We start from the raw sequence: 13,395 nt of genomic DNA, 5'->3' as shown, positions 1-13,395 counted from the left end.
AAAAACCAAAGTGTTCTAATTGAGATCGATGACAAAGTGGACAACCCGTCCACCTGGCTTCAGTTGGGTCATTTATAATTCAAAACAATGCATTCTAAAATAAATCACACGCCTCGCATGGTGAGTTTAGGCCATAACTGTTTGAATGTATTTCTCTAGGTTGGTGAGGGGGGGCAGCTAAGGATCCCCATCCCCTAAGGAGGAATCTTACCTAGCAGGTGCTTCATGATGGCCATGTTGCGCTCCCATAGGTTGCTGAAGGGACCCCATCGGGACTTTCCCTCAGGGAGGGGGTTGTTCCGTACCCATCCCCCACAGGCAAAGCTGTAGAAGTCGTGGCAGGGGTCCACAGAACGGTCCAGGGCTCCAATCACAGCACTGGCCACAATAATGCATGGTTCTGTCTGACACACACCTGGGTGAGCTGCCAACGGAGTGGGACAAGCAGCTAAACATACTGTATCAAATATATTTTACAGACACTGCTACTTTAGCCTCAACAGTTAGACATCACTATCGCTTTGATTAAACAACTAGTAAACTCAGCAAAAAAAGAAACGTCCCTTTTTCAGGACCCGTTCTTTCAAAGATAATTTGTAAAAATCCACCAATCTTAATTGTAAAGGGTTTAAACACTGTTTCCCATGCTTGTTCAATGAACCATAAACAATTAATGAACATGCACCTGTGGAACGGTCATTAAGACACCAATGGCTTATAGAAAGTAGGCAATTAAGGTCACAGTTATGAAAACTTAGGAAACTAAAGGAGGTCTTTCTACTGACTCTGGAAAAACACAAAAAGAAAGATGCCCAGGGTCCCTGCTCATCTGCATGAACGTGCCTTAGGCATGCTGCAAGGAGGCATGACGACTGCAGATGTGGCCAGGGAAATACATTGCAATGTCCGTACTGTGAGACGCCTAAGACAGAGCTACAGGGAAACGGGATGGACAGCTGATCGTCCTCACAGTGGCAGACCACATGTAACAACACCTGCACAGGATCGGTACATCACAAATGCAGGACAGGTACAGGATGGCAACAACAATTGCCCAAGTTACACCAGGAACGCACAATCCCTCCATCAGTGCTCGGACTGTCCCCAATAGGCTGAGAGAGGCTGGACTGAGGGCTTGAAGGTCTGTTGTAACGCAGGTTCACACCAGACATCACCAGCAACAACGCGCCTATGGGCACAAACCCACCGTCGCTGGACCAGAAAGTACTGGCAAAAAGTGCTCTAAATTGACGAGTTGCGGTTTTGTCTTACCAGGGAGGATGGTTACATTTACGTTTATCGTCGAAGGAATGAGCGATACACCGAGGCCTGTACTCTGGAGTGGGATTGATTTGGAGGACAGGAATGCAAGACAGGAATGTCAGTGTTGTGCCATGGCCAGTGAAGAGCCTGGATCTCAATCCCATTTAGCACGTCTGGGACCTGTTGGATTGGAGGGTGAGGGCTAGGGCCATTCCCCTCAGAAATGTCTGGGAACTTGTGGGTGCCTTGAGTGGGGTAACATCTCACAGCAAGAACTAGCAAATCTGGTGCAGTCCATGAGGAGGAGATGCACTGTAGTACTTAATGCAGCTGGTGGCCACACCAGATACTAACTGTTACTTTTGATTTTGACCCCCTTCCTTTGTTCAGGGACACATTATTCCATTTCTGTTAGTCACATGTCTGTGGAATCTTGTCACATGTCAGTTGTTGAATCTTGTTATATTCATACAAATATATACACATGTTAAGTTTGCTGAAAATAAATGCAGTTGACGGTGAGAGGTTTCTTTTTTGGCTGAGTTTATATTTAAGGGCCTTTAAATAAATCCTCTAAAATATGAGATCAAAAAACGCACATGGATGTTTTCAGACCATCTGGAAACCATTGTTTTCTACAGGTAACTGCCAAAACATATAATCTCAGAAAAAAATAACTTCTCTATCTAAGCTCTAGAAATTAACAGTGAAAAATAGATAGATAGAGCTTCTATAGAGGAGAGAAGGGCTGCTCCTCGAGAGGTAGTGTCACAGACGAGGTCAGTCAGTCATTGTCCCAATTTATACAACGGGTAGGTCTAATGCTGATTGGTTAAAACCGAATTCCAGCCTGTATCTATTCCACTAATTACCACCTAAATCTATGACATAGAAATTCCCAGGGGCACAACTTTCGCTGTAGAAGTGGGGGGACATACTGTGTATATACAGTTGAAGTCAGAAGTTTACATACACTTAGGTTGGAGTCATTAAAACTCGTTTTGCAACCACTCCACAAATGTCTTGTTAACAAACTACAGTTTTGGCAAGTCGGTTAGGAAATCTACTTTGGGCATGACACAAGTCATTTTTATAACAATTGTTTACAGACAGATTATTTCACTTATATTTCACTGTATCACAATTCCAGTGGGTCAGCAGTTTACATACACTAAGTTGACTGTGCCTTTAAACAGCTTGGAACATTCCAGAAAATGATGTCATGGCTTTAGAAGCTTCTGTTAGGCAAATTGATATCATTTTAGTCAATTGGAGGTGTACCTGTGGATGTATTTCAAGGCCTACCTTCAAACTCAGTGCATCTTTGCTTGACATCATGGGAAAATCAAAAGTACTTGCAATCTGAGCTGCAGTTAAATACAAATTAATTACTTAAAAATCATACAATGTGATTTTCTGGATTTTTGTTTTAGATTCTGTCTCTCACAGTTGAAGTATACCTATGATAAAAATTACAGACCTCTACATGCTTTGTTAGTAGGAAAACCTGCAAAATCGGCAGTGTATCAAATACTTGTTCTCCCCACTGTATGTATGTATGTATGTATGTATGTATGTATGTATGTATGTATGATAAGTATGTATGTATGTATGTATGTATGTATATATATATATATATATATATATATATATATACATACATACACATACACCAGATAAGTTCATTAGAGTTAACTGCAGCTCAGATTGCAGCCCAAATAAATGCTTCACACAGTGCAAGTAACAGACACATCTCAACATCAACTGTTCAGAGGAGACTTCGTGAATCAGGCCTTCATGGTCGAATTGCTGCAAAAAAGCCACTACTAAAGGACACCAATAATAAGAAGAGACTTGCTTGTGCCAAGAAACATGAGCAATGGACATTAGACTGGTGGAAATCTGTCCTTTGGTCTGATGAGTCCAAATTAGAGATTTTTGGTTCTAACCGCTGTGTGAGATGCAGACTAGATGAACGGATGATCTCTGCATGTGTGGTTCCCACTGTGAAGCATGGAGGTGTGATGGTGTGGGGGTGCTTTGCTGTTGAAACTGTCTGATTTATTTAGAATTCAAGGCAAACTTAAACAGCATGGCTACCACAGCATTCTGCATCGACACGCCATCCCATCTGATTTGCGCATAGTTGGACTATCATTTGTTTTTCAACAGGACAATGACCCAACACACCTCCAGGCTGTGTAAGGGCTATTTGACCAGGAAGGAGAGTGATGGAGTGCTGCATCAGATGACCTGGCCTCCACAAAATCACCCAACCTCCACCCAATTGAGATGGTTTGGGATGAGTTGGACCGCAGAGTGAAGGAAAAGAAGCCAACATGTGCTCAGTATATGTGGGAACTCCTTCAAGACTGTTGGAAAAGAATTCCAGGTGAAGCTGGTTGAGAGAATGCCAAGAGTGTGCAAAGCTGTCATCAAGGAGAAGGGTGGCTACTTTGAAGAATCTTTTTTGGTTACTACATGTGTGTTATTTCGTAGTTTTGATGTCTTCACTACTATTCTACAATGTAGAAAATAGTACAAATAAAGAGAAACACTTGAATGAGTAGGTGTGTCCAAACTTTTGACAAATAACTATCAATAGAAAACAGGTCAAATGAAACGAAGTGCAGCTAGTTTGCTGTCTTTCCAGCTTCAGTTTGTAGTGATTGTGTTAGCTGTGTTGTTGTCTAGCTCCTCTGAACAACAGTGTCCTGCCGAGAGAGAACATTTTCTACGCCAGGCAAAATCACGCATCGTTAGCTCATTGTTATGGATGTATCCAAATAAATGGCACTAGTAAACATCTTAAACAAACACAAATGCAGCTACATTGTTGTTGTTCTGGCTGCAATGTTTGAAGTTAGATGTAGTTGGCAAGCTACTAAGCAAGGGACAAGAACATTGCCAGCCAGTATTACAGTGGAACATTTAGAACGAACGACTGGGTTGCATCCATAGATACAGAACAAAAAGACTGAACGATTGGGTCGCATCTCTCTAGCAACTGAACCGATAGAATGAATGACCAGCCGGCTAGGGAAGCAACCCGAGATTTGTGTCGGGACTATATCTTGTGGAACGATTAAATAGTATGAATACATTTATCAAAATAACATTAATGAAAATATGTAAATCATTATTTGAATATGTTGGTAACTAGTTGTATAAAAGTGATACTGTCCTCGAAGCCAGTGTTTGGAGGATAAATTGGCATGTTTTACCGGCCCTCAACATTTTTATTTATTTATTTCACCTTTATTTGACCAGGTAGGCAAGTGGAGAACAAGTTCTCATTTACAATTGCGACCTAGCCAAGATAAAGCAAAGCAGTTCGACACATACAACGACACAGAGTTACACATGGAGTAAAACAAACATACAGTCAATAATACAGTTTAAACAAGTCTATACGATGTGAGCAAATGAGGTGAGATAAGGGAGGTAAAGGCAAAAAAAGGCCATGGTGGCAAAGTAAATACAATATAGCAAGTAAAACACTGGAATTGTAGATTTGCAGTGGAAGAATGTGCAAAGTAGAAATAAAAATAATGGGGTGCAAAAGCGCAAAATAAATAAATAAAATAAATACAGTAGGGAAAGAGGTAGTTGTTTGGGCTAAATTATAGGTGGGCTATGTACAGGTGCAGTAATCTGTGAGCTGCTCTGACAGTTGGTGCTTAAAGCTAGTGAGGGAGATAAGTGTTTCCAGTTTCAGAGATTTTTGTAGTTCATTCCAGTCATTGGCAGCAGAGAACTGGAAGGAGAGGCAGCCAAAGAAAGAATTGGTTTTGGGGATGACCAGAGAGATATACCTGCTGGAGTGCGTGCTACAGGTGGGTGATGCTATGGTGACCAGCGAGCTGAGATAAGGGGGGACTTTCCCTAGCAGGGTCTTGTAGATGACATAGAGCCAGTGAGTTTGGCGACAAGTATGAAGCGAGGGCCAGCCAACGAGAGCGTACAGGTCGCAATGGTGGGTAGCATATGGGGCTTTGGTGACAAAACGGATTGCACTGTGATAGACTCCATCCAATTTGTTGAGTAGGGTATTGGAGGCTATTTTGTAAATGACATAGCCGAAGTCGAGGATTGGTAGGATGGTCAGTTTTACAAGGGTATGTTTGGCAGCATGAGTGAAGGATGCTTTGTTGTGAAATAGGAAGCCAATTCTAGATTTAACTTTGGATTGGAGATGTTTGTTGTGGGTCTGAAAGGAGAGTTTACAGACACCTACAGACACCTAGGTATTTGTAGTTGTCCACGTATTCTAAGTCAGAGCCGTCCAGAATAGTGATGTTGGACAGGCGGGCAGGTAAAGGCAGTGATCGGTTCAAGAGCATGCATTTAGTTTTACTTGTATTTTAGAGCAATTGGAGGCCACGGAAGGAGAGTTGTATGGCATTGAAGCTTGCCTGGAGGGTTGTTAACACAGTGTCCAAAGAAGGGCCAGAAGTATACAGAATGGTGTCGTCTGCGTAGAGGTGGATCAGAGACTCACCAGCAGCAAGAGCGGCATCATTGATGTATACAGAGAAGAGAATCGGTTCAAGAATTGAACCCTGTGGCACCCCCATAGAGACTGCCAGAGGTCCGGACAGCAGACCCTCCGATTTGACACACTGAACTCTATCAGAGAAGTAGTTGGTGAACCAGGCGAGGCAATCATTTGAGAAACCAAGGCTGTCGAGTCTGCCGATGAGGATGTTGTCACACCCTGGCCATAGTTTGCTTTGTATGTTTCTATGTTTCGGTTGGTCAGGGTGTGATCTGAGTGGGCATTCTATGTTACATGTCTAGTTTGTCTATTTCTATGTTTGGCCTGATATGGTTCTCAATCAGAGGCAGGTGTTAGTCATTGTCTCTGATTGGGAACCATATTTAGGTAGCCTGTTGGGTTTTGTGGGTGATTGTTTCCTGTCTTTGTGTTTGTTGCACCAGATAGGGCTGTTTCGGTTTTTCCACGTTTATTGTTTTGTATTATGTTCATGTTTAGTTTTCTTATTAAAAAACATGAACCTCAACCACGCTGCATTTTGGTCCGCCTCTCTGTCGACGGAAGAATCCCGTGACAGATGTGGTGATTGACAGAGTCGAAAGCCTTGGCCAGATCAATGAATACGGCGGCACAGTAATGTTTCTTGGTAAAGATATAATTTTGGGCCTTGAGCGTGGCTGAGGTGCACCCATGACCAGCTCTGAAACCAGATTGCATAGCAGAGAAGGTATGGTGAGATTCGAAATGGTCGGTAATCTGTTTGTGGACTTGGCTTTCGAAGACCTTAGAAAGGCAGGGTAGGATAGATATAGGTCTTTAGCAGTTTGGGTCAAGAGTGTCCTCCCCCTTTTGAAGAGGGGGATGACCGCAGCTGCTTTCCAATCTTTGGGAATCTCAGACGACACGAAAGAGAGGTTGAACAGGCTATTAATAGGGGTGGCAACAATTTCGGCAGATAATTTTAGAAAGAAAGGGTCCAGATTGTCTAGCCCGGCTGATTTGTAGGGGTCCAGATTTGGCAGCTCTTTCAGAACATCAGCTGACTGGATTTGGGAGAAGGAGAAATGGGGAAGGCTTGGGCAAGTTGCTGTGGGGGGTGCAGTGCTGTTGACCGGGTTAGGAGTAGCCAGGTGGAAAGCATGGCCAGCCGTAGAAAAATGCTTATTGAAATTCTCAATTATAGTGGATTTATCAGTGGTGACAGTGTTTCCTATCTTCAGTGCAGTGGGCAGCTGGGAGGAGGTGTTCTTATTCTCCATGGACTTTACAGTGTCCCAGAACTTTTTTGAGTTCGTGTTGCAGGAAGCAAATTTCTGATTGAAAAAGCTAGCCTTGGCTTTTCTAACTGCCTGTGTATAATGGTTTCTAGCTTCCCTGAACAGCTGCATATCACGGGGGCTGTTCAATGCTAATGCAGAACACCATAGGATGTTTTTGTGTTGGTTAAGGGCAGTCAGGTCTGGGGAGAACCAAGGGCTACATCTGTTCCTGATTCTAAATTTCTTGAATGGGGCATGCTTATTTAAGATGGTTAGGAAGGCATTTAAAAAAAGTAACCAGGCATCCTCTACTGACAGGATGAGATCAATATCCTTCCAGGATACACTGGCCAGGTCGATTAGATAGGCCTGCTCGCTGAAGTGTTTCAGGGAGCGTTTGAAAGTGATGAGTGGAGGTCGTTTGACCGCTGACCCATTACGGATGCAGGCAATGAGGCAGTGATCGCTGAGATCTTGATTGAAGACAGCAGAGGTGTATTTAGAGGGCAAGTTGGTTAGGATGATATCTATGAGGGTGCCCGTGTTTAAGGCTTTGGGGAGGTACCTGGTAGGTTCATTGATAATTTGTGTGGGATTGAAGGCATCAAGCTTAGATTGCAGGATGGCTGGGGTGTTATGTTCCAGTTTAGGTCACCTAGCAGCACGAGCTCTGAAGATAGTTGGGGGGCAATCATTTCACATATGGTGTCCAGAGCACAGCTGGGGGCAGAGGGTATTCTATAGCAGGCGGCAACGGTGAGAGACTTGTTTTTAGAGAGGTGGATTTTTAAAAGTGGAAGTTCAAATTGTTTGGGTACAGACCTGGATAGTAGGACAGAACTTGATTGCAACACCGTCCCCTTTGGCAGTTCTATCTTGTCTGAAAATGTTGTAGTTTGGGATGAACATTTCAGAATTGTTGGTGGTCTTCCTAAGCCAGGATTCAGACACAGCTAGAACATCCGGGTTGGCAGAGTGTGCTAAAGCAGTGAATAAAACAAACTTAGGGAGGAGGCTTCTAATGTTAACATGCATGAAACCAAGGCTATTACGGTTACAGAAGTCATCAAAAGAGAGCGCCTGGGGAATAGGAGTGGAGCTAGGCACTGCAGGGCCTGGATTCACCTCTACATCGCCAGAGGAACAGAGGAGGAGTAGGATAAGGGTACGGCTAAAAGCAATAAGAATTGGTCGTCTAGAACGTCTGGAACAGAGAGTAAAAGGAGGTTTCTGGGGGCAATAAAATAGCTTCAAGGTATAATGTACAGACAAAGGTATGGTAGGATGTGAATACAGTGGAGGTAAACCTAGGTATTGAGTGATGAGAGAGATATTGTCTCTAGAAACATCATTGAAACCAGGAGATGTCATCGCATGTGTGGGTGGTGGAACTAATAGGTTGGATAAGGTATAGTGAGCAGGACTCGAGGCTCTACAGTGAAATAAGCCAATAAACACTAACCAGAACAGCAATGGACAAGGCATATTGACATTAAGGAGAGGCACAGCCCTAACACCCGTGCCAATATCTTCCACAGCAGCTTCTTTGGCATTATCACTTAATTATACCCATTCCAACAGCTGTTCCTATTCTTGCCCCTGGCATCTACAGTGCATTCAGAAAGTATTCACACCCCTTGAATTTTCAATATTTTGTTATGGTACAGCCTAATTCTAAAATGTATTCAATTGTTTTTTTCACCTCCTCAATCTTGACACAATACCCCATAATGACAAAGCAAAAACGTGTATATATATATTTTTTGCAAATGTATAAAATAAACATTTAAACTAATCACATTTACATAATTATTCAGACCCTTTACTCAGTACTTTGTTGAAGCACCTTTGGCAGCGATTACAGCCTCGAGTCTTCTTGGGTATGACACTACAAGCTTGGCATACCTGTATTTGGGGAGTTTCATCCATTTGTCTCTGCAGATCCTCTCAAGCTCTGTCAGGTTGGATGAGGAGCGTGACCGCACAGCTATTTTCAGGTCTCTCCAGAGATTTTAAATTGGGTTCAAGTCCGGGCTCTGGCTGGGCCACTCAAGGACATTCAGAGACTTGTCCTGAAGCCACACCGGCGTTGTCTTGGTTGTATGCTTATTTTGTTGTCCTGTTGGAAGGTGAACCTTCGCCTCAGTCTGAGGTCCTGAGCGCTCTGGAGCAGGTTTTCATCAAGTATCTCTCTGTACTTTGCTCCGTTCATCTTTCCCTCAATCCTGACTAGTCTCCCAGTCCCTGCTGCTGAAAAACATCCCCACAGCATGATGCTGCCACCACCATGCTTCACTGTAGGGTTGGTGCCAGGTCTCCTCTGGATGTGACGCTTGGCATTCAGGCCAAAGAGTTCAATCTTGGTTTCATCAGACCAGAGAATCTTGTTTCTCATAGTCAGAGTCCTTTAGGTGCCTTTTGGCAAACTCCAAGCAGACTTTAATGTGCCTTTTACTGAGGAGTGGCTTCCGTCTGGCCACTACCATAAAGACCTGATTGGTAGAGTGCTTCAGAGATGGTTGTCCTTCTGGAAGTTTCTCCCATCTCCACAGAGGAGCTCTGTCAGAGTGACCATCGGGTTCTAGGTCACCTCCCTGACCAAGGCCCTTCCAAACTTCTTCCATTTGAGAATGATGGAGGCCACTGTGTTCTTGGGGACCTTCAATGCTGCAGACATTTTTTGGTACCCTTCCCCAGATTTGTGCCTTGACACAATCCTGTCTCTGAGCTCTATTGTCAATTCCTTTGACCTCATGGCTTGGTTTTTGTTCTGACATGCATCAACTGTGGGACCTTATATAGACATGTGTGTGCCTTTCCAAATCATGTCAATCAATTTAATTTACCACAGGTGGATTCCAATCAAGTTGTAGAAGCATCAAGGATGATCAATGGAAACAGGGTGCACCTGAACTCAATTTCGAGTCTCATAGCAAAGGGTCTGAATACTTATGTAAATAAGGTATCTGGTTTTATTTCTAATACATTTGCAAACATTTCTACAAACGTGTTTTCGCTTTGTCATCATGGGATTGATGAGACTGATGAGGATGTTTTAAATTTAATATATTTTAGAATAAGGCTGCAACGTGGATAACAGTATTTTGTTAGAAAGTGCTCTGGAATTTGGGACTAGTTGCAAAAGCTGAGGGACAGCCCACGGCATTTGGCAACTCCCTATGTGTTCTTCGGGAAAGGATGTGGAAAACATGTTTATATTTTTAGAGGCATAATAATTCATAACCCAAAGTCCAATTCATCCATTCTGTCTCATGTCTATGTTTAAGGCTGTTTATTTCGGACAATAAGTTTTATGATTTTTAAACAACGATTCAAATTATAGCTGAATAAAAGGATTGGAAAGGTGAATGGTCTAGTAAAAGCACATTCTTGTCCGGTTCTTATAACAGATGACGGTAATTTGTGATGTGGACTGATTGGTGGTTGAATATGAGCAAGTGGCATTTGGTTCCCTTTTCAAAATACAAGGAAATTAATACTGAGCTGAGAAAATACAGACGGTACAGTAAAAATGTGTACCTACGAAAATGTTGGCAGATTATATGAACACAAAAGAGCAATCATAGGTTGTTTGATCAACTCTTCTCAGGATTATTTACCTGAACCAGGCTTAATAATCTTAGCCACTCACTCTCTTTGTAGAAGATCCCAACAGTGATGAGAGAGAAGAACAAGGCAACAGACAATGCACACACTAGGACCAACAGCCTCCGTTCAGTGTATGTCTTCTCAGCCCAACACTTGGGACCAGGACCATGTCGCAGTATCACCTGTACACACACACACACACACACTGCAATGAGCACAGGGCACCACAGTGTCATCTCCATAGATACACATACTCTGGTTATGTGTGTAAAGCTTACAAAGATTGGTACACAAGTCACCCTTAACCACAGTACTCAGGTAAACAAACCACTATGTTCTATAATCTGATGATGAATGGTATCCGCTATCTGGTCAGAGATGATACACTCAATACCACAGAGGCACTAGTACTGTGTGAATGTTCTGGTTATGGTTGAAATGGTTTTATTAACAGATTATATACCATATCACCTTCAACACCCCTCTATATAAAGGTAATGTATTCATCTTTTGTCCATAATTTTCTAGTTCTTCAGAAGGTATCGTTAAAATAAATTGTGCCACTGCCCCAGATAAGGGGTAGGCAGAGCACTTTCCAAAATGGATGAACTAGGACATTGTCATGTTTTTTTAACTGAAAGAGCCAGCAGTCAGAAAAATAAAAACACAGGCCCCACAGAAAACATGTCATTATTATCCAGGGGAAATTGTGAAAACGATTTTTGGCTCGATTTTCAGCTTGGTCAGTAAGAAATGCAGCAGCCATGATTGAATCCAAACAAGAGTGGTCTGGGGGGGTGGTTTCATGTGTGTCTCTTGTGTGTGTGTTTGTATGTGTCAAGCGTTTGTACGTTCACTCTGCCTAAACAGTAGAGTTAGTCACTCACCCTTCTAGATAACTTAAAACAGTCTAACCAGGCCTTGTGTCTTGAAGTCGCCGTTTAGCTTCAGCTGGTGCGCAACTGTGGTAATGTTGGTTTGACATTCGATAGTGTAATTTATTGACTGCCCCCCCAGAGATAAGCTAAGTATAAGGGACAATATTTTCATGTTGCACATTATTGACATTTTAAAATATTGTCCTATGTACATTGTGTCATTTACTGATGGTCCCTAACTAGCCCCATAGAGATATCCAATGTCAAACCAAATTGACCATGGGCATTACGATAGGTCATGTGCAGCTCCTCTCCAAATTTATGATTACTTGGGTGCTGCCAGCTGTGGGCAGGATGGAAATAAACTCAACCCAAGGAAAACTGCTATGGTACCCTTCATTCCGTGACATACCATTTTTTTCCTCTATCTAGCAAATCTCCATTTTGGATAAGACTGACTTCATGACCAAAATTCTCCTATTTACACTTTGTAGTACATTTTTGCACTAGAATAAATGTATCTGCCTCAGAGATACTACATAGGCATTTTCAAAACTAGACGTTTTACACACCCTGTGAAAACCAATTATCCCAGACCTGTTAAAAAATGTGATTATGTCTCATTAGCTAAGGCAAGAGTTCAAATGTCACACTGAATGTGAGCAGCTCTGGTGCCAAAGCCACAACAGGCTTTGTAATCCTCCAGACTTTGATTTTTACATTTACATTTTAGTCATTCAGCAGACATAAGCAATTAGGTTTAAGTACCTTGTTCAAGGGAATGATGACAGATTTTTCCCCTAGTCGGGTCGGGGATTTGAACCAGCGACCTTTTGGTTACTGGCCCAATGCTCTTAACTGCTAGGCTACCTACCACCCCCACTTTCAGAGGTTTGGGTGTTTAAAAAAACTTTAATCTGTATTTCTGTGTGCATTTGAGAAGCTACTTCTGCCAAGTCAGTGTGGTTGAGGTCTGTGCTTTATCACAGATTCTCACAGTAAAAACCACTGCACAATGTGATGGTAGAAAAATGTTTTGGAAATTAAACCTTCTGAAACATACTTTATTTCTTCTCTTAGCCGTGGGAAAATATGTTAGGAATGATCTGATTTCAGAGGAAGCTCAGATTCTCAGCAGAAGGAAAAGAGCTGGCTGAAGTAAAATGGAAATTTTGAAACCATGAAAACAGAAATTATTTAGTGTAACAGACTTCTAGCCAGACATGTGTGAAGCCACTGACTCAGACACCGCAGGTCCATTGTATAACCTGTTATGATTCTGTTACATAGTTATTGTTGTTGCAGCCTCTAAAAAGTTAGGCAACAGTGTCTTCAAAAGACCTTTATCTAGTGATACCTTTGTCAACAGTCCACAGTAGGTGCAGCGTGTTGTTCTGCTTTCTCCTACTTAATCAGTTGTGGATAGTGGATATACACTATATATACAAAAGTATGTGGACACCCCTTCAAATTAGTGGATTCGCTATTTCAGCCACACTCGTTGCTGACAGGTATATAAAATTGAGCACACAGCCATGCAATCTCCATAGACAAACATTATCAGTAGAATGACCTTACTGAAGAGCTGCCACACAAAAGCCTACGATCACCATGCGCAATGCCAAGCGTTGGCTGGAGTGGTGTAAAGTGTGCCGCCATTGGACTCTGGAGTGATGAATCACGCTTCACCATCTATCAGTCCGACGGACGAATCTGGGTTTGGCGGATGCCAGGAGAACGCTACATGGCACTATGCATTCGGGCAACTGTAAAGTTTTGTTTTTCATTGTTCAGGCTCATTAGGTCCAGTGAATGGAAAATTTAACACTACAGCATGCAATGACATTCTAGACGATTTTGTGCTTCCAACTTTGTGGCAACAGTTCGG

The 13,395-nt window shown here is 42.5% G+C and overlaps 1 protein-coding gene across 3 annotated transcripts in view; it reads right to left on the bottom strand.

Moving 5' to 3' along the window:
* LOC135540091 (endothelin-converting enzyme 1-like) overlaps nucleotides 1–13,395 on the bottom strand; it is a 47,999-nt gene that overhangs the window by 10,632 nt on the left and 23,972 nt on the right. For all 3 annotated transcript variants that reach the window (XM_064966448.1, XM_064966447.1, XM_064966449.1), the window contains 2 exons: nucleotides 10,673–10,811; nucleotides 212–424 (listed from right to left, as the gene is read on the bottom strand). In XM_064966448.1, the coding sequence (XP_064822520.1) occupies nucleotides 212–424; nucleotides 10,673–10,811 (352 nt within the window). The remainder of the gene's footprint in view (nucleotides 1–211; nucleotides 425–10,672; nucleotides 10,812–13,395) is intronic.

This window comes from Oncorhynchus masou, chromosome 5 (assembly GCF_036934945.1).
Source record: "Oncorhynchus masou masou isolate Uvic2021 chromosome 5, UVic_Omas_1.1, whole genome shotgun sequence".
NCBI classification, from domain to species: Eukaryota; Metazoa; Chordata; class Actinopteri; order Salmoniformes; family Salmonidae; genus Oncorhynchus; species Oncorhynchus masou.
Note: the sequence above shows the minus strand (reverse complement) of the source record. Positions and strands in the feature narration are given on the sequence as shown.